The sequence below is a fragment of the Monodon monoceros genome, unplaced genomic scaffold (genome assembly GCF_005190385.1).
Source record: "Monodon monoceros isolate NGI ecotype Baffin Bay Population unplaced genomic scaffold, NGI_Narwhal_1 Super_Scaffold_6, whole genome shotgun sequence".
Classification (NCBI taxonomy): domain Eukaryota; kingdom Metazoa; phylum Chordata; class Mammalia; order Artiodactyla; family Monodontidae; genus Monodon; species Monodon monoceros.
The window spans coordinates 38,151,885-38,173,986 of NW_021703783.1; the positions used below are offsets into that span (position 1 = coordinate 38,151,885).

Below are 22,102 nucleotides of genomic sequence, written 5' to 3' on the forward strand. Positions count from 1 at the left end.
TGGCTGTCGCATCCCCATTGGCTGGCAGGAAGCCCCTCTCCGCTCCCCCCCCCCCCACTGCCTCCTCCGGGTGTAAAGAGGACAGGTCTAATCTGGGACCACGCTGCACAGTGGAGGCGGCTCTACGGAGGGGCCAGGCTCCGGGACACATTCGGGCTCCATGGACTGAGAGGAGAAGAGGAGCACGACGACGGTCCGGAGACTTTCACGTTCCAGAGAAAATCACTTTGACCTGAAGGAATTCTGTGCACCAAGTTTTTTTTAAAAAAAAGACCATGTAAAGATAGAATAGGGGTTTAGAGGGTTGAAAGAGTTTAAATACAGGCTCAGGCACTTACAGCTGCATGAACTTAAGCAAGTCACTTCAGGATCCTGAGCCTCACTTTCCTCATCTGGAAAACAGGGTGTGTTAATAAGCATCTGGAAGAACCTTATGGGGCGCATGTGTTCAGCACTGCGCCTGACACACAGCCCTCGATCAGTGGTGGTTTTCACCATCATGGTAGATTGCCATGCCCTCTGCCAGTGAGCTCAGCTGTTTCTCCTGCAGTTTTGAACACGGCCAGGCTGTTAGTAAAGAAGGGATCACTTCCTTCCCATACCCTAGGCTTAGCTTGAGTAAAGGAGAGAGAGAGAAGGAGGGACGGAGGGAGGGGAGAAGTCAGGGCTAATCAAGATGAAGCATCCGGCCAAGCGGTCACCACCTGGGCAGCTGGGGCAGGGGGTCTGCACAGACACATAATCACTTCTCAGCGGGGAGCAGCTACACTGAGGAGCAGTCACATATTTAGTAAAAGCTGCAGAGGGGAGGCACGGTAAGTGAAGGGGGTTTATGAAAGTGGGGAGCCCAAAGACTCTAATTAATAGGCTACAGTTAATGGGCAGAAAAGGGGAGGATGAAAATTTTTCAGAGCTCTAAGTCAGATAAAGGGGCAGTTTTTCTCAGAGCTGGGGGTGGAGGCCAGAGACAGAGGCAGGGACCAATAACTCCCCCTGCGCCCCCGTGGGCAGATGGAACAAGGCCCAGCCAGGCCAGGGCCCAGCCCCGGGTCAGAGGAGAGACCAGGACAGCAGTCTAGGACAGTGCCCAGTTATGGAGCACCAGCCTAGAGGTGCTTCCCCAGCCCCGATTATGCTTCCAGGCCTCTCGAGCCGCCCGGTTCATGCTGAGACCTCGCTTTCATGTCATCACCTTTGAGGCTCTCTGAAGCCTCCAGCTCCTCCCCCCTCTGAGTTCCCACAGCACTCTGCACCCACCTCCGTCCTGGCACTGAACACATCACTTCATAGTTATTTGAACACCTCTCTCTACCCAAGCAGGAAGACTTTCTTAAGCAAAATTGTATTTTTAATCTCATCTCCAGGCAACAGGTTCCTTAACTTGGCCATCTGTCCCCTTTTTTGTTGGTGCCCTACCATGGCCTTCCAGTTTTTAGTGAGGAAAGACCTCTGGTATTCTGGATTTGGTGAGCCAAAGGTTTGCACAGATTATCTGACACCTCTGTGTTAAAGAACCCTGAATGTTTCAGTACTATACCGTGATTTCAGAGCTCCACCAGAAGGTGCTATTATTTTGGTCACAGCCTCACTGATTCATAATGGCTTCTTTTGCCACTTCCTCAATTCAGGGGTCACACGTGAGGGCTCTGGGGGTCATGATTGGGACAGATTTTGATCCTCTCCTACAAATTACTCGTCTGCTTCTTCATGCCAAGCATCCTGGGGTTGAGCCTTGATTTTCCTACACCATAGCTTCCCTCAGACCTGGGGAAACTCCCCATTTTAATCTTTCTCTGATCACAGCTAAGTAGCAGCTTCCCTCACCTCCACATCTGGTCTAGCCAACAGCCTATCTCCCAAGAACAGCTAACATTTCCAACCCAAATAATGTTGATAATAAGATGCACCGCTATTGTACAAGCCACTAAAAAAGAAAAGCACTGCATTATATGCCACTGATTATAAGTCATCTCAATACTCAGATATTAAATTGTATTTTTAAGTGCATTTTACAATCAAGGAAATGATCATTTCTCCTTCAAATCTTGGCTCTTTAACTCAGATTTGGGAATGGAAGGCCCAAGGGGGGACCACGTTGGAGGGTCTCAAGTCTTCTTCCTTTAAAGGGGATGGACACCATTGCCCTTGTATGCTCTCAACTCCTCTGCGCATCTGTTGCTATTCCAGCTTTTGAATACCCAGGCTGCCCCTCACAGGGACCATCTCCTCTCCTTCAGCACCAGGGAGTCCACTGAAGAGAACCCCACTTTTCCAACAGAGGCAAAACACAAACACTGCCAAAGCCGGGACTGCCATTTTTTATATCATCACCTAGCACTCCAACACCATTTATCCAACCACTTCCCACCCTACCGGGTTACCTTCCCCTGAGCCTCCAGGCCAATGCCCCGAGATTAGTTATTTCCTCCTAATCAGGCTAAGACAGCACCGTTAAGCTGCCGTATGCAGGCAGTTCCCATTAAAGCAAAGCAGCTGGAAAGGGCTTAGCCCTTTAATGCCAGCAGCTGTATCTCCACAGTGTGGCTGCTCTGTGAGGGGCTGGACTCTGTCCAGAAGCATCAGGCATTTAGCCCCAGTCGATGTATATTAACCTAGGAGGAGAGAGCAGCCAGCTCCCTGGGAGGAGGGGAGGTGGCTCAGTTAAGCACGTCCACCCACAGGCTTTGCTTTCCAATAAGGAGGAAAAATCCCAGCCCCTTTGTAGTGTTCACTCTACTAAAATCTGGACCAACGGTACCATCTCACAGGCAGAAAGAGCTTTCTCTGTAGCAAGAACGACTCCATCTTTAAAACTCACCTAAGGACAGATCCACTTGTCAGTTCTGACAAGACATTAGGCCACTAACCACACACTCATTCTCCTTTGAACTGATTTTTTCTCTGAGGTCTCAAGTGTTGTTTGGATCCCAGGTGTGTACACATGTGGACACAAACAGACGGGCTTCCTCTTCTCAGACAGCACTGGGCCCTGGAGTTGATGAGGGAGAAAGCTGAACAGCCCTCAGAAAGCCCTGGCACAGAGCGGGCTGCTGAAGAGAGATCACTTGAAGACTTCTTACTCAAAGCCAGATGGTGAACATGAGATGGGGTGAGAGCTAATGCCACTCAGGGGGAAAGCCAATAAGCTAATCCGCTGACACGTCTCTAAAAGCAGGCTGATGGCTTTCGCTCAGAGACTTGCCTGTTCTTGGCTCGAAGCTTCGGAGCACACAAAATGCTCACGGGTGGTCTGAAAACAGACTCCCACCAGGAGCAACCTTAAGCTCCTCCTCCACCAGTTCATCCTCCACCTTGCACACAGAGCTCAGCCCCGGACCACCGAGCCCAGGTCCTCCATCCTACCAGACAACAAACCAACGTTAAGACATTCTCCTATCCCAATGCTTTTCCAAGCAGCCTGGGTCTTCCTGCTCTTTCTGGGTCATCTGTTGAGAGCACATAGGCACATCCACATACAGCCCTGCAGGGAATTATTTACATACCTAATAATGTATTAACAGGCCCCACGAAGCTGAGGAAGTCTGAAGTAGCAAGCACCACAGCTGACCTCCAGAGCAGGAGCTTAATCTCCTGGTTCTAATCCCAACTAAACTATAGTTTATGAGAATTTGAGCCAAATGACCTCTCTGAATTTTTCATCAATTGGGATCATATCAACTATCCCGCCCACCACACATGGGTGTGCCGAGGTCAAATAAGATGATAAATGGAAGCAACCAGTATACTGTAAATCACCGTATTATATTTTCTAGAGGCTTCTTTTTAATTCCATCTTCACTGATGACCAGAGAAGATATTAACTGGCAAGTGCTTTATGAGAAGTCTAAATATCCATTTACATGTGTCTAAGCCTAACACACAGATGGTGTCCAGCCATGTGAGATGCGAGAGTAATGCTGTATAAAAACAGTGCAACTAAATGAAGCCTGGCAAGTTACAGAGGGAGAAGGTATACAAGAGGAAAAAATTCCTGCTTCCAACTCTGTGTCCCTGAAAAGTGGCCTCCTTTCCCATCCCACACGACTGCAGAGGACAAGGCTCCCACACACTGCAAGGTTATTCTTGGTGACGTCAAGCTGTCTTCAGCCTGACTTCGTGAACAGAAACCATCAACAAATAGACTCTGAAAACGAGAGTCTAATAAATTACACGAGTTAAGGACCTCTTGGCCTGGGACTTTCACTTATTTACAAAATATACCAGCTACAGGGACAGATTTTTTTTAATTACTAAATTCTTAGGTTAAGTGGCCACTCTCCAAACCCAGTTTATACTAAAAGCACAATGACTAACATGCCCTGACTCTGCACGCTTAAAAGCTTTTCGCACCAGTGGCTGAAGCCTGAGTCACAACTGAGATTACCATCAAAGCACATTGATCGAGAACCTACTGTGTGAGCTGTGCCGACTTGAACACTGAACTCTGTGCCTGCCACCCTTGCTTCTCAGATCTGGACGCCAGAGCAGCTCCCTTCCCCGCTCCTGCTGAGAATCTAAGAAAAGGTGATGCATGATTAAGCAAACTGGTCAGTATTCCAGGCACAGCAGTTGGTCTCCCAAATGCTTTCCAATAGGAAACCATATAACCATATGTATATGCACGTGTGTACGTCTGTCTACCTACCTGAAGCATGAGGTGGGAAGAGAAGCCCTATAAAACAAGAACAGCAAGCCTGGGATCTCTGCTCACTGCACTCACGCAGCACTCCTTGTCACTTTGTGTTGCCTGATAACTTAAGCACGAATTTAGGAACTCAAGACCCCTTTCAATGCCACAGCGTCAGTTCACAGCCAAAAATGACTTTTTTCCCCACAGTAAATCAATTGAGCATCCTTATAGTCCTCTGATGGAAACGCATGATGCCTTCTCACCCTCTATTTCTGCAAGCAAAGAATTCACCTTCTTAAGAAAAAAAACGTTAAATACCAATAATAAACACAAATTGTTGCTGCTAGATCAAACCATGTAATGCTTGCCCAGTTAAATAAGCATCAAACTTAGGAGACTTACATAGATTGATGGAGGTGAATGGATTTAAAGATGTGAATATTCCAGCTATTAGCAAGTGGGGTAATAAAGCTAAAATGCATTAAAAACAGAGTAACAGGCAGCATCAGACATGGTTAGGAGCAGGAGGTGGGGTGACACCCACTCCAAAGCCCCTTCCATAGATCTCACATCAAGGGAGCACAATTTAATTAAGAAAGCCCTCGAAATTCAAGCTGTTCCACATGAAGTACTGTTAAAGAAGTTGAAGGTTGGTACATATTTCCCTCTGCCAATATCAGAACTATTTTCATGGCTAAGGTCTCTTGGCCTAGCCCAAAAACTGAGCAACTGGCTGCCAACACTTGACACACAGGACCATTTCCTTTTTCGTTAATGGGCCATCAGTTCCTGCATAGCATCATCTTGCGTTCACTGACATTATACAATCCATTTACTTCCTCTACATTAGTGACTTAAAATGCACCTTGGGGAGATACCACAGAACAGCAAATATGGAGCCAGGCCAACACTAGGCTTGCAGAGACATAGGAGATGGCATCTAGGACAAAGTTAAAAAAAAACAACAAAACGTAACAGGCCTGTGTGTGTGTGTGTAAAAGGGGGTAAGGGTCTCGAGACGGGACCCATCTTCTGTCAATTTGCTGAGGCAGATGGGCCCTGCTACGAGAGCTACCACCTCCTGGGAAAAAAGCCAGTAGGTTGCCTCCTCTCTCTATTAAGCCTGCCACTGTTTACGTTCAATCTCAGATACATTCTGTTCACCAGCTTCAGAGTTCCAAGTGCAGGTGCCCTCAGTTAATCATCCCAGCTCACTCCAGAGTCACTTCCAGCAGTGAAGGATGTTCCAGGCAGTGAGCCAGACAGAATCGTTTGGGTTGTTGCTGCTGTTGTTGTTTTTCTGCACCATTCTGATCCCTAAAGACTTGTTTAAAAAGTTTGTTTTTTGTTTAAAATCATGTCTTCAAACAAGAGGGTAAGGGCTTCCCTGGTGGCACAGTGGTTGAGAGTCCGCCTGCCGATGCAGGGGACACGGGTTCGTGCCCTGGTCCGGGAAGATCCCACATGCCACGGAGCAGCTAGGCCCGTGAGCCATGGCTGCTGAGCCTGCGCGTCCAGAGCCTGTGCTCCGCAACGGGAGAGGCCACAACAGTGAGAAGACCGCGTACCGCAAAAAAAAAAAAAAAAAAAAAAAAAAACAACAACAAGAGGGTAAGAGTCAGGAAAAATCTAGGACTTCAATTTGGACAATGAAAGAGACTGAAACGAAGAAACAAACTCCTGGTGGTGGTGAAGTTGGGAGAAGGTGGTGATGGGGGAGGGGAGAAATGAATGATAAGACTCATGACACTTTGAGGAAAAATATTTCCTAAAAAAAAGGAATTTAAGGTTACCTTCCAGGACAAGAAAACCAACCTTACATTCATTTTGAAAAAAAACTATTTACTTTTTTCCAAATATTATTCCAAATACATGTTTTATAGGCCACTATGGGTCAGAAACATTCTATAAAAGAAAGCATTTTGATAGACATTGGAAATAATTTTAATAGAAGAAAAAGCTCATATTTATCTAGATGTAGCTATGTTACACAGGAAGATTTCAGTATCCAAAGTGCAAAGACAAAATGACTGTGGCTTTTCTTGCCACTCAAAATATTGACAATCCTCCCTTATAGCCTACTCTTAATTGTTAGTTGAGTGCCAAACAGATGGTACACTGACTTTTAGAAGCAGGGCTTCTAAATGGACAAGGGGGTGGGGGGGTGTCAAGCATCAGAATGAATTCAACTTAAGAACAAACTGGCTTTGACCCCAACCAAACCCAAAGTCCAGCCAGAGGCCCATTAGAAATAAATATAAATTGTAGTATCACTTTTACAGGGTTGTGCCACTTAACACTATTAAACCTAATCAATCCAAATTAAAGCTAAGCACGCTCCCACTATTAGTTCAGTCCTCACCGTACCCCATTTCTATGAAGGCTCCGTGTTATAGCTCAGTTCATAATGGGGGAAGGAGAATTTCCAAGTTCTCGAAGGAGCCATCCTAAATCTTCTGTCAAAACCTTTCTTTACCCTGCCCTCCCGCTCCCCACCCTGAGACAAGTCAATCTTACCAAAGAGGTAGGGCTTCTACCACTGTCTCATGTAAATTACACCAGAGAAAGGTCATTACATGAGAGAATTTGGCTTTAAGCCAAAGGGATGTACCCCCAGCCCCCAACGAATTTCATACCCCACTTCTACCCCTGTAAAGATCTCCCATCTAAAAGCTCCCGATGACAGCACAAGGTGTTGATATTACATTACTTGAGGAGAAGGGATATAAATAGTTTTCATAAAACCCCCATGCACAATTAAACTTGATTAAAAGCCTGGAGAATGCTAAAAGTAGTAATGAGTACAGGAGGCTGCAGAGCAGAGAGTACAGGTGCGCCCTTCCTTGTAGTCAGTAAACGCTGGCAAGTAACAGGAGACGTGACTTCACTTGAGCATTGGAGAAGCAAAAAAGTTGCCTTGTCGTCCTAGGTTGGTGGCAGACTTGCTTTTGCTCCCAAATCTAAAGAAAAAGAGAATGAACTTGAAAAGTATTCTATAAAAAATGATAAACAACTATAACATTACTTGACATAATCAATTAAAGTAGGAAACCCTCAACAACTACTCTGTAAGCTATTCTTTGTCACCTGAGATGAGGGAGAGGAAACAGTAAAGACCTTCAGACCCTTTTTAAAAAGGGGCTTTTAAAGTCGAGCTGCTAGCTAAGATCTAATTCAATTTTTCTTTCAGTAAGCTTCAGCATGATGGGAAAGAAGTCTAAGGAAGCAGTCATTTTTTATTTCCTGAGCAGACCAATTTTGCATACCTGGGAGTGTTCTTGGTGAGGGTGGAGCGGACTCTCTGTGACAGGGAGCTGGATGAAGGAGTCTTGAGGAACTGATGCTCAGGAGTGGTCACAGGCCCCAGTAAACTCACTTCAATCAAAGGTAAGACATATTTTTAAAGGAAGGGAAAAAAGAAAGCACTCTTGCAGGCAGCCAGTATTAAGCTGAATATCCTGTGAAACACTTAAGAGCTAAGGTTAGAGACCTAGCAAAGTCCCAGAGGTCAGTTTTGTCATCATTTTATAACACACCAGTATATATATATATTTTTTTAATTTTTATTTATTTATTTATGGCTGTGTTGCGTCTTCGTTTCTGTGCGAGGGCTTTTTCTAGTTGCGGTGAGTGGGGGCCACTCTTCATCGCGGTGCGCGGGCCTCTCACTATCGCGGCCTCTCTTGTTGCGGAGCACAGGCTCCAGACGTGCAGGCTCAGCAGTTGTGGCTCACGGGCCTAGTTGCTCCGCGGTATGTGGGATCTTCCCAGACCAGGGCTCGAACCCGTGTCCCCTGCATTGGCAAGCAGACTCTCAACCACTGCGCCACCAGGGAAGCCCCAGTATATTTTTTGAACTATGCAAGCAACTGCTCAGTGAGTAGTTGACATTCATTTTCTGAGTTAAGCCATTCTCACACTCATTTTCTGAGTTAAGCCATTCTCAAACTCCAAACTTCACAAATCTAACATCTATTTGATTTTTTCCTGTACTAGAAAAAACAATATGCTCCCTTAAAAAGGAACTTGCAGGGCTTCCCTGGTGGCGCAGTGGTTGAGAGTCCGCCTGCCGATGCAGGGGACACGGGTTCGTGCCCCGGTCTGGGAAGATTCCACATGCCGCAGAGCGGCTGGGCCCGTGAGCCATGGCCGCTGAGCCTGCACGTCCGGAGGCTGTGCTCCGCAACGGGAGAGGCCATGACAGTGAGGGGCCCGCGTACCGCAAAAAAAAAGGAACTTGCAATAATGAAAGAATAGGTCTCCAAAGCCAGTGAAGTTGGAATGAAACCAGCCTCATATATTTTTAGTGGCAGTACAAACTGGCAAAAGCCTTTAAAAAATCAAGTTGGGGCTTCCCTGGTGGGACGGTGGTTAAGAATCCACCTGCCAGTGCAGGGGACACGGGTTCGAGCCCTGGTCCAGGAAGATCCCACATACCGCGGAGCAACTAAGCCCACGAGCCACAACTACTAAAGCCTGTGCACCACAACTACTGAAGCCCATGCACCTAGAGCCCATGCTCCCCAACAAGAAAACCCATTGCAATGAGAAGCCCATGCACCGCAACAAAGAGTAGCCCACACTTGCCACAACTAAAGAAAGCCTGCGCGCAGCAACGAAGACCCAATGCAGTCATAAGTTAAATAAATAAATAAATAAATAAATTTTTAAAATCTGTATTAAAGAAGGAAAGAAATCAAGTTGGTAAAACATACCAAGAAACAAAAATGTTTAAAACTTTTAATTCAGTAATTCCCACTCCTGGGAATTTATCATTAGGAAAAAAAAAGGTACATACATATAATGTTGATGGCATCACTATATGTAATTATGAAAAGTTGAAAAACAACATCAATACCTAATAGAATATTTAAGCAAATTCTAGTTTACAACCATAAAAATGATAAATGAGATCATATAGTAACAGAGAAAGTTCTCACAAAATGCTAAGTAAAATAAGAAATAATTATATCTCAATTATTCTATCTGTATTTTTTTAAAATATCCATATGGGTAAAGAAAGGAGAATATGGAAAAGTGAAAAAAAATTAGGATGGAACTGTACAAATTTCTCTTTAATGTTAGAATTCTCAAAATTATTTTAATTTTATTGAAGAATATACATTTCAAACAGCTCTAGCAAAGGCAAGGAGAGGACACCCGACCAAAAACCAGAGAGGGAGTCAGGCCCTTTAAAAAGCACACCTTAGGCCTTGCCTTACCTTTAACATCTGGGGTCTGTGGTGTTGAAAAGGCATTTGAGTTTTCGATGACATGCATGGGGTCAATGTTCTCTTGTTCCACCATCATGAACTGACTCCAGTATTCCAGGGGTAGTGAAAGCAGGCGCTCTACCACCTAAATGCCACCAAATATGTTAGCAAACTTCCAATGCTCAGGGCTTTTACCTCTCACCATTCTCTCCTGTTATGTTACACAAGTTCATGTATATAGACATACATGCTTGCTTACCTTGGGTTGACGCTTGATGTCCTGTAACATTATCACTGGATCTGGATTGGGCACAGCATGGGCAACTATTGTAGGGCCAAAGACTTTAGCCAGATTGGCAACATCCATTTTAGTGCTTGGGCTCTGAGCCACTCTAAGTAAAAGAGCATTAAATTAGAAGACTTGTCCCTCTGCTTAAAAGCAGACCAAAATATAAGATCTATAGGAAAACAATTCAGCCCTCATATTCCCTCCCTAACACCCAACACCATTCTCTTCCCCTTGGCAAAATTCCCTGACTCCCGGAAACAAATTTCTGCTCTACTCACCTCTGCAAGTGAATCATGAGGAAAGCTAATGTGTCTCTGTTGGCCTGGGGCAGTTCACCAACAGCCTGGTACATGGCAGCTATGCTGTTGTCCTCATCTGTGATTTCTATAAATGAAAAGAAAGTACCAAGAGGCCTAGACTTCTTTCCTTTGACAGCAGGCTTCCAAGTTATCGATCACAAAGTCTCATCTATACAGTAAGCTTCTGAAACTTCTGATTAGGTTCATGACTGCACCAGACTCTAGTTTCATTAACAAGCAGGATACTGGCCAACAGCTCAATATTAGAAATCAGAACTCTTAAAAAACCAGCTCTTGCAGTTAGGGAAAGCAGCTGGAAACTCATGTTTCCAGGAATGCAGACATATAAGTGCAGTGACTACAATTATTAAGAAGGTATTCGTTCACAAAACATGTTAAGAGTCTACTATGTGCCAGGCACTGTTCTAAGTGCTCAGGATCAAGCAGAACTAAACAAAGGACCTTGCCTCATGCTACCGGAGGAGTCAGTCAAAAAGCAAATACCTATCAGACAGTGATACGTATAATAAACAGTAAGGCAGGCAAGAAACTAGAAAGTAATGGTAGCTGTTCTTTCTGACAAGGTGGTCAGGAAAGGTGTTTCTGAGGACAAGCTATCCAAAAAGAAACCTGAAAGGAAATAAAGGAGCAAATCACTCCAGGCTGAGAGAACAAACATGATGGCCTCGATGGGAGTAAGCTTGGTTATGTTCTAAGAACTGCAAGAATTCCAGTGTAACTAGAAAAGAAGAAAGGAGGGGAAGGGTGTTGAAAGAAATGATGTTGCCAGGACCCAAATCATGTGGGGTCTTTGGGGCTTGTTAAGGACTGTGGATTTTATTCTGAGACTTTTGGGAAGACTTTGGAGAATACTGAGGACAGAAGGGACATTACCTAACTTAAATTTTAAAAGGACCACTCTAGCTTCTGTGTGAAGATTATACTGTAGAGGGCAATAGTAGAAACAGGAAAACCAGTAGGTTCTTACATCACTCCAGGGTAAGAGAGGTCAAGATAATAATAGGAGTGACACATTTTAAATTTAAGATATATTTACAGGGCCTTTGTTGACATGATTTGCCAATGGATTAGATGCTGGGCGTGAGGTAAAAAAATCAAAGATGGCTCCAAGTTCAAAAGGACAACCTAAAACTTGACCAAAAAAACAACACAAAGCAACAACAAAAAAACCTGTTAGGACCCTATACAGTTTAGACAGGAAGAGGATAGCCATGGGGAACGTGGATAGAGTTATTCATCCATCGAAGTATCTGAGCAACTGCTATGTTTCAGGCACGTACCAGGCAGGGGATAAAACAGAAAACAGGAAACAGAAAAGTCAAAACTTCCTGCCCCCATGGGACTCACATTTAAGGGGTTTTTTTTGTTTTTTAAATTTATTTGGCTGCACCGGGTCTTAGCTGCGGCTGCTGGGTGCAGGATCTTTGTTGCGGCACGCAGAATCTTTTAGTTGCAGCATGTGGCGATCTAGTTCCCTGACCAGGGATCGAACCCAGGCCCCCTGCATTGGGAGTGCGGAATCTTAACCACTGGACCATCAGGGAAGTCCCACATTTAAGTATTAAGATCTGCCCTTACCTGCTGCTTCCATAAAGGTCTTGTTTAGCCGAAAGGTCAGAAGGGGTTCTTTGAGGTTTCGAAGGAAGTCTTTCAAGAGGCTACAGATAGCATGGATGTCATCCACTTTGCTGAGGAGGGGTACAGTTTTCACTCTGAGGAATTTCTCTTTCAGCTCTTTTACTGTCCGGTCACAGCCTGAGATCCGATACAGGCCTGTCTATTATCAAGATGACACTTTCAGTTAAAAACCTCTTAATTACTGACACAAGTAACAAATTCACCCTCTCCAAGGGTGGACTCTTACCTCGGTCAGCCCTCTCTGCTCAATCTCATTTACACAGTGGACAACAATTGAAGGGATCATTGGAGAAGTCTGGGACACATAATCTGCCAGCATTCCCTGAAAAAGGCGAGTTTAAAATTAGTATTTACACCACTTAGACCAGCAGATGAAGACCAATGGAAAGAGCCATCCCCAGACTAATACTCAGGCTGGGACATCATGTTTACTTTTAAATTCCTCTTCCCAAAGCATGTATTAAAACAAAGACTCAATTATTTTCCTACCTCCACACCAGGACTGATTTATGGTCACATATACCACACTCTTGCATGAACAAGTAATAAAAGACCACCAGCTACAACTCTGCCCCTGCTCCTCTTATAGTCAAGGGCATCAGAAAGAAAGCAATAATGAGATCACAGGTATGGAGTATAATATAAACTAATTTATTACTCTAAAAAAGAAAGCCTTTTCTATACTGTAATTATTCTTAGTAAGAAAAATTATTTAACACAACTAACTCACAGTTGATCATGACACAAACCTATCTGTAGGAGAGAACTCCATGGTTCTATATTAGAATACAGGAAATTTGTAAAAATTTACATGCATGGATAAGAACTCTTAAGATTAAAGAAAAGTAACCTTTGATTTGCTGGAGGCTGGGTAGCAGCATAGCCATTTTGTTTTGATTCTTGCTAATGTTGCTTATAACGATAATTTCTTAATGAATCAAACTTTAGAAATAATCTAATCTTAAGACCATAGTATGGAATATCTCTAACGTAAGAGAAAGAATAGTCAAAGATGAAATTACATGATGGTTGGGATTTGCTTCAAAATAATTCACTGAACAGGGTGAAGAGGAGATGGGGGTATTAATAAATCAAGATTGGACATGAATCAGTGATCGTGGAAGCTGAGTGACAGGAGCTAGGGTTAGTTATACTAATCTCTACTTTTGTATATGTTTGAAATTTTACAAAATTGGATGGGATGGGGAGGGGAAGGAGGAGGCGGAGAAAACGAAGCAGGGGAGGGAAGGGAGAAGGAAAATAGGATGAAAACAAGGAAAGGGAGGGAGAGAGAAAGGGGAAGGGAAGGGAGGAAAAGGAAGAGGAATTTGGTTTAGAAAGGTTACTAAACAGACAGACAAACCCAAATAGGATTCTGCTGCAGGTTAACATTTTACAATTTCTATTCATTATTTGTGGGAAAAAATATATGTGGCATCATTAATTTTTGAAAAAAATGGCCTAAAGCTTTTAAAAGCTAAAGAAGCCATAACACAATGATGGTTCCCACAGGTCATACTTCTCCGATCTTGACAGGTGTCCCTATCAGGGTAGGAATGCAGGGAAGGGGACAGCGGTCCCGACATTCTGGATGAGAGACCACACGACAGTCTCGACACTTCAGAGACAGCTTGCCAAACTTTATTCGCTTTCCACATGGTACACAAGATTCGGGTTTAATAACCTGAGGATGAAACAGGAAGTAGTATGAATTAGAAAATTATCATCATATCAACCGATGTTTATTAAGCACTTAGCATGTGCCAAACAACTTCCTCATCCCTTTACACATATTTACTTGTGTAATTCTCACAATAATCCTATAGAATAGGTTTTGTTTTTTTTAAGATAAGGAAACAGAAGCAAAAGGAGGCTAAGTAACTTGCATAAGGGCATCCAGCTGCAAGGGATCACTGTACAGTAGTGGAAAGAATTTGTTGGCAAGGAGTCAGAAAACCCCCATGTTAACTTTGCTACTTACTATCCTGTGGCTCAAACAAGTCAGTTAATTCCTCTGAGCCTCAGTCAGTTTGCTCGGGTTTTTATGAGTAAATCAAGTGGGACAAAGTTAAAACGTGCCATGTTCAAGCATGAAATGTAAATACATGTCACTAAAAAGCATAAACAACTGCTTCTGAAAAGTTGCTTTCTTTTAATTTAATATCACTCACAGAACGGAAAGATACACACCCTCTGTAACCCTGGAAAGTGGGATAAGAAGGAGGAAGGAAATTCGACATTTAACTTTACAACACTAAAGTATTTAAATTTGTTGCTAGTAAATATTACTCCCACAATTTAAAAAGTAGATGTGCCCAAGAGCAGCAGCAATCCCAGATTTACCGTCTTAGAGACAAAGTCATGCAGGCGCATCCCTCCATTGCTTTGTGGAGTGTTGGAGCCATCTGTGTCGGTTTTTGACTCCGGCTGCCTGCTGCTCAAGGTGGAGTCACTATTCCAAGGCTGTAAAGTACCTAGAAAGCAGGCAACTCTAAGCTTTGTGTCTTAGGTATTTTGTTCCTTCTGAATTTTTTTTTTCTTTTTGTTGCGCTGCATGGCTTGTGGTGTCTCAGTTCCTCGACCAGGGATTGAACCCGGGCCCTCGGCAGAAAGCGCAGAGTCCTAACCACTGGACCACCAGGGAATTCCCCCTTCTGGATTTTAACCCCAATTTTAATATAACTGGTAGATAACCAGTAATCTGTAACAATAATCAGAAGTGAATACAATGGCTATGCAAAAAACTATTTCCAGAGAAACAAGTTACATAGTGGTGTAGGCCAGGCTAGCAAGCCAAAGGCAGGGCATGACACCAACAGTGCTCTGGCCCTCAGTAAGCAACTACCCAAAACATCCAACCCCTGCCTCATGAGGGTTCTAAGAAACCAATTCTCCCCAGATTTTACCAGTTGTTTTACACAGGCAATTCAGCCACAAACCCAGCAGACCTGTTTTCCTTCGGCTCCTGGTCCAATATGGCACAGTCTCAATAGTGGACACAGCTTCAATGGGCCCGCCATCATTGGGAACAGTAACTGTAGTTTTTGCAACTATGGATTCATTTCCCTGAAACAAAGGTTGTAATGAGGGAAGGATAAATCTAATTTCCCCTCTACTATAGGTGTTTTGGAATAGTTAAAAAATTCCTGAGTCTCGGTTAGGACTTAAGCCCCCAGCCCCAAACACTCTTAAAGTTGAAGTCTCATACTTTCAAATAGAAATACAGGTCACAGGAACACATATACAAACAACTAAGAACCACACATAAAGCTGACAGCTGTTTACTACTCTATTCATATGGATGATAAGGATCCTATTACACAGAAAAACGTTCACTGAACATCTCTCTCAAAATAACACTGCAATGTTGACTTAGGATTTTTAATGCTTGGGGCCGCTAAACTTTGATGTGTTCAAGACCACAGTTCTCTTGGCCTGGCTATTCTTTTATGTATTTATTTATTTATGGCTGCGCTGGGTCTTCGTTGCTGCGCACAAGCTTTCTCTAGTTGCAGAGAGTGAGGGTTACTCTTTGTCGCAGCGCGTGGGCTTCTCATCGTGGTAGCTTCTCTTGTTGCGAAGCATGGGCTCTAGGCGCGCAGGCCTCACTAGTTGTGGCACTCGGGCTCAGCAGTTGTGGCTCGCAGGCTCTAGAACATAGGCTCAGTAGTTGTGGCACACGAGCTTAGCTGCTCTGCGGCATGTGGGATCTTCCCAGACTAGGGTTCGAACCCATGACCCAGGGTTCTTAACCACTGGGAGATTCTTAACCACTGTGCCACCAGGGAGGCCCTGGCCTGGCTATTCTTACCTGGTCTGCTGTGGAGCCAATGGAACGAGTTTTCTTTACAGGTCCGGGGGGACCATCAATGAACTGTCGGCTACTAGAGCGCTAGAGATGGGGCAAAAACCAAGAACTTTAGTGCCAAATAGAAGATCTGAAGCACAAAAGATAAAATTATTCCATTGGATAACTTGGATGCAAGTCCTAGGTACCAGGACTGCAGGAAATAACAATGTGCACTCTCTCACTGCCTAATTCCACATGAAGCTTAAGTTGTACCAACACAAAAATGCCCTCAGTGCCCTATAAGAAACAAGCAAGCTTTGGAAAAATTTAGATGACAGCACCAGAAAAAGTAGAGTGGAATCCTATCTAAGGACATGAAGTCTTTGGACACATATTAAGGACCCTAAACAAGCACAAAGATAGATCTCTGTATATCCCATTATACACACATTTCATCTGAAACTTAGAGCACAAAAGTCCTGCATAAAAATTCATATGACAACTCAAACAAACTTAAATATATCCTTTTACTCTCCACGAATGAACTGAGAGCAGCCCAGAAGAGTGAAACAGGATGGGATCCTGTCCTGAGTTAGGACATCAAGGAACATCAATTACTGCCCCTGCAACATGGATTCTCTTGTAATCTGTGTTTAACAACAGCTAGAGCAACATGTCAGGATTGCAGTACAATGGCAACATTTCTGGAGAAAAGTCTTCTACTGTTACTTTGTAAAAACAAACACACACAAAAAACCCCCAAAACTAAACAAAACCATACATACCCTCTTTTCTCTCTTCTTCAGTTTAAAAGTCTTGACCAAAGAAGAATCCCAATCCTGTTGACAATTAAACTGTATTAATTTCTTTCTTTGGTTAGTCCTCCCCTAAACCCTGTACAAATAAATTTACAGAGAATTTTAAAGGCCTCTTGAGTCAGAGTACCTAACTCACAATTTGGGGAGACAGAAAGGGAGGGTCTCAAATGTTATAGCTATAGAGCTGTAGTGAGTTAACATGCTTTCTTTCCAAAACTGAAGCTATTATAATAGAATCAGGAATCAAAATCAAAATCAAAATCAAAATCAGGAACCAAAGAGGCAAGAAAAGGTTAAAGAATCAACTTCTGTCGTGATTATCTTCGGTGCCCGGTCCTTTATTTCTGATTATTTTTGTAATTAGTTTTAGAACTTACAGAATGTTGGGCACTATACTGCTGGCGTTAGATGTGAGCCTTACTCTTAAGGGATTGCTATCGTCTAATCAGATGTTCTGTACAATGTAGCCACTTTAAAAGTTCTAATTTAGGTTTTACATCTCTCAATCATCCCTCCTCCTTGGGCCCTAAAAAAGACATTCATGTGGACACTGAAGAATTATTTGTCTTTCACTGTGGTCTAGTTCACTTCGCTCATTTTAACCATTTGCATTCATTTTTAGTAGCTACCTATGACCTCCTGATCCTGATCATCCCTGAAAACACAAAATCCAAAAACAGTCGTATATAGCTTAGCTAAATAAATTTAACCTCTCCAATTTATGGTCAAGTAATTTAGCTACTGGTTGTTTGATTCAGCTTCAGTTACAACAGATATCATATCATAGGTCTAGCTCTAAAATCAGCTAGTAGTATATTCTAGTTTTATTACATATCCCAGACTATGTCATTCCTTATTTCAAAAAGGTGATACCTAATACTAATATCTACAAAACAGCAATTATTTCCCTAGTCAAACTCTGACAATTTGGACATAAAACCCTGCCTATGTAACAAGTAGTTGTCATTTATTTTGCTATCATCAGAAAACCAACTACTAATAACCTCCTGATTTATTGTTTTGTTTGCTAGCTTTCAGCCAGTAAAATAGGAGACATACATAAACCAATAAACTACAAGTCTCTGGAACATCAAAGATTGAAATATCAGGAGATGACCTTTTATGGAGAAACACCACCATAAGTTACAAGAAGGGTTCTGCCCCACAAAAGCAGGGTAACAAACAGCTTAAACAGGTGAACCACTGTTCATCAAAGCATTATCTAGTGCCTGGAAACTTTCATCAGTCTTCTGGCTGAAGTTTCAGGGCACTGGTTTCCTTCTAATTGTGAAGGATGTCTAAGTTTTCCTCAAGAACCAGTTTAATTTAGAAATAAGGCACAAGTCTATTCTCCCCAGAGCAGCAAATAAACCCTGACTGGATAGAGTCTTGCTAATTATTATTATTATTTTTTTGCTAGCTGGGGTTTTAATAAGTCAAGATGTAGCAATCAATTAATACAGGCAGCTCACAGATCCGTTAAATAAATTTAACCTCATGCCAAATCCTAAATTCTATATTCTCACTTCCAAAAATTAAATATATAAGCCAGTCTCTTACAGCTTATATTTATATTTTTAAATGCTAGTCAGTATCTATAACATATCAACTAATAAAATAGTAATAAGGGAATTTTAGAAGAGAGGACAGGAGAGAGATTCCTGAGGGAGCAGGGTTAAGAAAAATAGATAACTCTCAGAAATCAAGTGTTCATTACCAGCGATTCATCAGTCTTGTCAAAGCTGATATCTGATAAAATGGAACCAGATTCATCAATGGTTGACAGTCTAAATGAGTGAAACAGTAGTGTTAGAAACAAGACTGGAAAGTAAAACCCACCAACACCAGAACAAGTCACACTTGTCAGGTAACATCAGCAATTTCACAGAAGCATCTTCCCTGTGGAGATAACTACAAGCTCAAACCCTAGCTGTGGTGGGTTGCTTTTTATGGTTTTCATGGGGGACTATGTGCGTGTGTGCAGGAGTACACATGCAGCACAGTTGCTATTTCAGCTAAGGCCTTATAACAGAAGTTGAAAGTTACATTCAGGGGTATGGGTGCTATTCCCTGCTGAGTCTGTACTACAGGCTACTAAAAATCCACAAGGCAGAAGAGCGAAGTTTAATTTGATCCCAATTGTGGTTGCTTTCTACAAGAGAGAGTATTACCCAGCATTAGCTTTTTAAGAAATTAAGCCTGTACATCTTCTTAGTTATAAAGATTCCCCATAAAACAACCAGGCAACAAAATAAATAGCTCTAAAAGAGTGCTGACCTTTCCCTACGTATTGTATTGGGGGTTGGGACTATTCTAAATAGCGATGCAGTGGAACCAAAATTATTGTCTGGTCTTGGCTCACAGAAGGCCCTTCTAAACCAGAAGAGCTACGAGAGCTCTATAGAGAGTAAACACTGGAAGTATTGCTGAACTGCCACTTCCACCTTTAGGTTTCTTAGCAATGTGCAAGATTAGTTATTGATGTGCAATTCAGCATCAACATGAAATTTTACCCATGATGAAACATCCTAAGGAAAAATAAAAAAATAAAGACGGAGGCCTCTGTGCCTTTATTTCCCACACACCCTTCCTCCAAAGTCTTTTTCTGCTTTATTCAGCACACATTCCAGAAGCAGTATATCTAAGAGTTTAGATAACAAGAACTTATGACAGCTGTGTTGCTTATGATCAGATAACAACAGATGCAGTTCCCCCACCTTTTGTTCCCAGCATTGCTGCTGGATGGTTGGCCTCTGTTGAGAAAAGCCAGAGCTGATCTTTGCTCCTCACTTAGTTGAATGCTGCCAGATGTGTCACACATGAGCATCTCTCGAATCAGCTGAATCTGCCTTTCCTACAGACCAAAGCAGAGTAAAACAGCCTAACTAACCAGGGGAGAAAGCTTCACCTCAAATTTATGGGACAGGCAGACCAGAAGACATTAAAATACAGCATTATGCAAATGAGCCTTCAAGAAGGCTGCTACACCAATAGCATATTAATTCACTTCAAGCCCAGGTTGTGTCTCCGATTTCTGACTGGTAAAATGAACTCCATCTAGAATAGTGGGGTTTCTGCTACAGGACTTTTGGATCAAACCGCTAATCCAAGAAAAGACAGTACTGCAAAATGAGAGTCCCAAAATAGATTTCACATAGCAAAAACACTTTAGTGTCAGCTAATTAGGACAATTATTGGCTTCTTCTACAGCTCAAAGCAGCCACCCACCTTTCTAAATGGTGGAGCAAAATGCATTAAAATGGATATAAAGCTGTGATGCACTGGAACCAGACAATTTGATCTTACTGAGGCATCTAACACTGTACGAAGATGAATTAGTCCCTCCTAGCAAAGGCTTGCCTTTGTACCATGACCCACCCTGGTACATCAGAATGATAATGCTCTATGTTCTAGTGTTCACATTGGTTGAATACATCTATCCCTTTACCCTAAATTAAGAGCAGTGATGAAGGAAAGACTTCAGAGTTGTCCTGCCTATAACAATGACAAAGTACTAGCTATTGATATCTTATATGAGGATGTTCTAGGTAGCACTTATAATCAACAATGAGACATATCAAATATGCTAGGATTTATTTCTCTGCCTTTCCCCTTTTTAATTCTTTAAATTCTCATTTGAAATCTATTAAGTAAAAGTTTCAGGTCTAAAGGAGAAAAAATTTTTTAAATTTAAATTTCAGCCTATGAAGAATAGGATTCCTTGGCTGCAATTTCAGCTCCAATCATAGACAAACTGCTTTTAGTTCTTTAATGTAGAAGAAACTGGGTATACCTGGGCAAGTGGAAACATTACCCGTTGATCTTCCCCCGTCCCCACTGTCACAGTTCTAGCATAAAAAACAATACACACCAGCTTTTCACAGTCAGCCTCAGCTCGCTGTCTCCGTTTGATCTCTACATCCACCTGATTGCGTGCATGCTTCAGCTTAACATCCAGAGCACTACGCTCAGTCTCTACTTTCATCAAAAGATCCTTGTATTTGCCCAGCTCGTGATCTGTTCTCTGCCACTTTTTACGGAATTCTTCAAAGTCCTTGGCCAACTGGATAAATTCTAAGAAAAGGGGGAAACTTTAATAATTCAAACACCAAACAGAGTATAAATGCTCTAATAAATGAGTCCTCTGGTTAGTTTTACTCCAAATGCATAATTAAGGGACCAGATGAACTATGGGCAAATCCATCTGAAAATAACCAGGAGCAGATCCTGGATATATGTCCATCACTCTGGATGAGAGCTTTGTGGGGAGCAATTCCTATTTCAATAGGCCAGTTACTTTTGGCTTAGCCAGTGTCATCTGCTATGGAATAAGCAGTCATTAGTCACCTGGCTCCAGATGTAACACTAACAGTAAAAGCTCCTGAACAGAAGGCAATCAAAGGGGATACCTTTGGGGCAGCTGTCACCCACCAGGACAGTTACAGCTATAAAACAAAAACAGTCTCCTTTAGAGTCACGCATTGCTGTGCCAGAGAGGCGTTAAACAGCAAATTCAAATGTAACTGCTGTAATATGCTCCAGTAGATATAGATTAATATTACAGATGTCTAGGCCTACAATTGCATTCAGCTATATAATTATACAAATACTGATTTGAAAGTAAAGAGCCAATTTGCTTTTGCTGTTTAACACAGCCCTGAAGGGTATGTAAACATTCCAGTTGGAAAGACAGAGGAAGAGAAGATCATACTAGCTTTGGGTGAGTCACTGATAGAGGAACGTGGACTCTTTTCAAATGTCTGCAAAGAAAGTATCCCTTCTAAGGAAGGCAGCACCTCAAAGCATGATAACCCTGGTGGCATCCGTTCTTATCACCTGCTACTGGCAAAGACTATTCTATAATGCCTTACTATTCTAGTTAACCTCAATCTACCTCTAAGCTTCACTCCACCAGCCATCATGGAGGAACTTTCCAAGGTGTACATCTGCTGCAGGTTAAACTAACCCAGTTTACGGCTGAAACTAGGCCAAATTCACACAAAGCTAGCAGATTCTCAGGTAGTAAGGGTACTTTTCCCATTTGAATTTAACCTGAGAGCATAGAAATAATATAGTGCTTTTTTAAAGCAATTTTAATAATTTGACTAAGTTTCAAACTTACAAATTAGGATAACAATTCGATCTAGAGAAACCAAGTCTGATACATAGGGAAAAAGGTTTTTAGTAAACAATCGATTTTAGCAAAACAGGATATTATGACTTAGTTATCTTAGACAACGCAAATATCAAGGGTCTCAAAAAATAAAATATATTATTACAAAATTCAAATAGTTTTAAATGATATACTGGTTTAGTTAACAGTTTGGAACACATTACTAAGGGTTTTTTCTCCTTAACTTAAACAAAAAGAAAACAAACAACATATCCTTTTGCAAATTTAACT

At 42.4% G+C, this 22,102-nt stretch overlaps 1 protein-coding gene across 2 annotated transcripts in view; it reads right to left on the reverse strand.

The window, feature by feature from the left end:
- Positions 1 to 6,451: 6,451 nt before the first annotated feature.
- Positions 6,452 to 22,102, reverse strand: part of RACGAP1 (Rac GTPase activating protein 1) — a 33,683-nt gene continuing 18,032 nt past the window's right edge. For both annotated transcript variants that reach the window (XM_029206616.1, XM_029206615.1), the window contains 15 exons: positions 20,570 to 20,772; positions 19,416 to 19,552; positions 18,416 to 18,485; positions 16,666 to 16,719; positions 15,902 to 15,982; positions 15,039 to 15,156; positions 14,434 to 14,564; positions 13,610 to 13,774; positions 12,317 to 12,412; positions 12,031 to 12,229; positions 10,411 to 10,516; positions 10,103 to 10,235; positions 9,853 to 9,988; positions 7,897 to 8,005; positions 6,452 to 7,590 (listed from right to left, as the gene is read on the reverse strand). In XM_029206616.1, the coding sequence (XP_029062449.1) occupies positions 7,515 to 7,590; positions 7,897 to 8,005; positions 9,853 to 9,988; positions 10,103 to 10,235; positions 10,411 to 10,516; positions 12,031 to 12,229; positions 12,317 to 12,412; positions 13,610 to 13,774; positions 14,434 to 14,564; positions 15,039 to 15,156; positions 15,902 to 15,982; positions 16,666 to 16,719; positions 18,416 to 18,485; positions 19,416 to 19,552; positions 20,570 to 20,772 (1,814 nt within the window). In that variant the 3' untranslated portion in view covers positions 6,452 to 7,514. The remainder of the gene's footprint in view (positions 7,591 to 7,896; positions 8,006 to 9,852; positions 9,989 to 10,102; positions 10,236 to 10,410; positions 10,517 to 12,030; positions 12,230 to 12,316; positions 12,413 to 13,609; positions 13,775 to 14,433; positions 14,565 to 15,038; positions 15,157 to 15,901; positions 15,983 to 16,665; positions 16,720 to 18,415; positions 18,486 to 19,415; positions 19,553 to 20,569; positions 20,773 to 22,102) is intronic.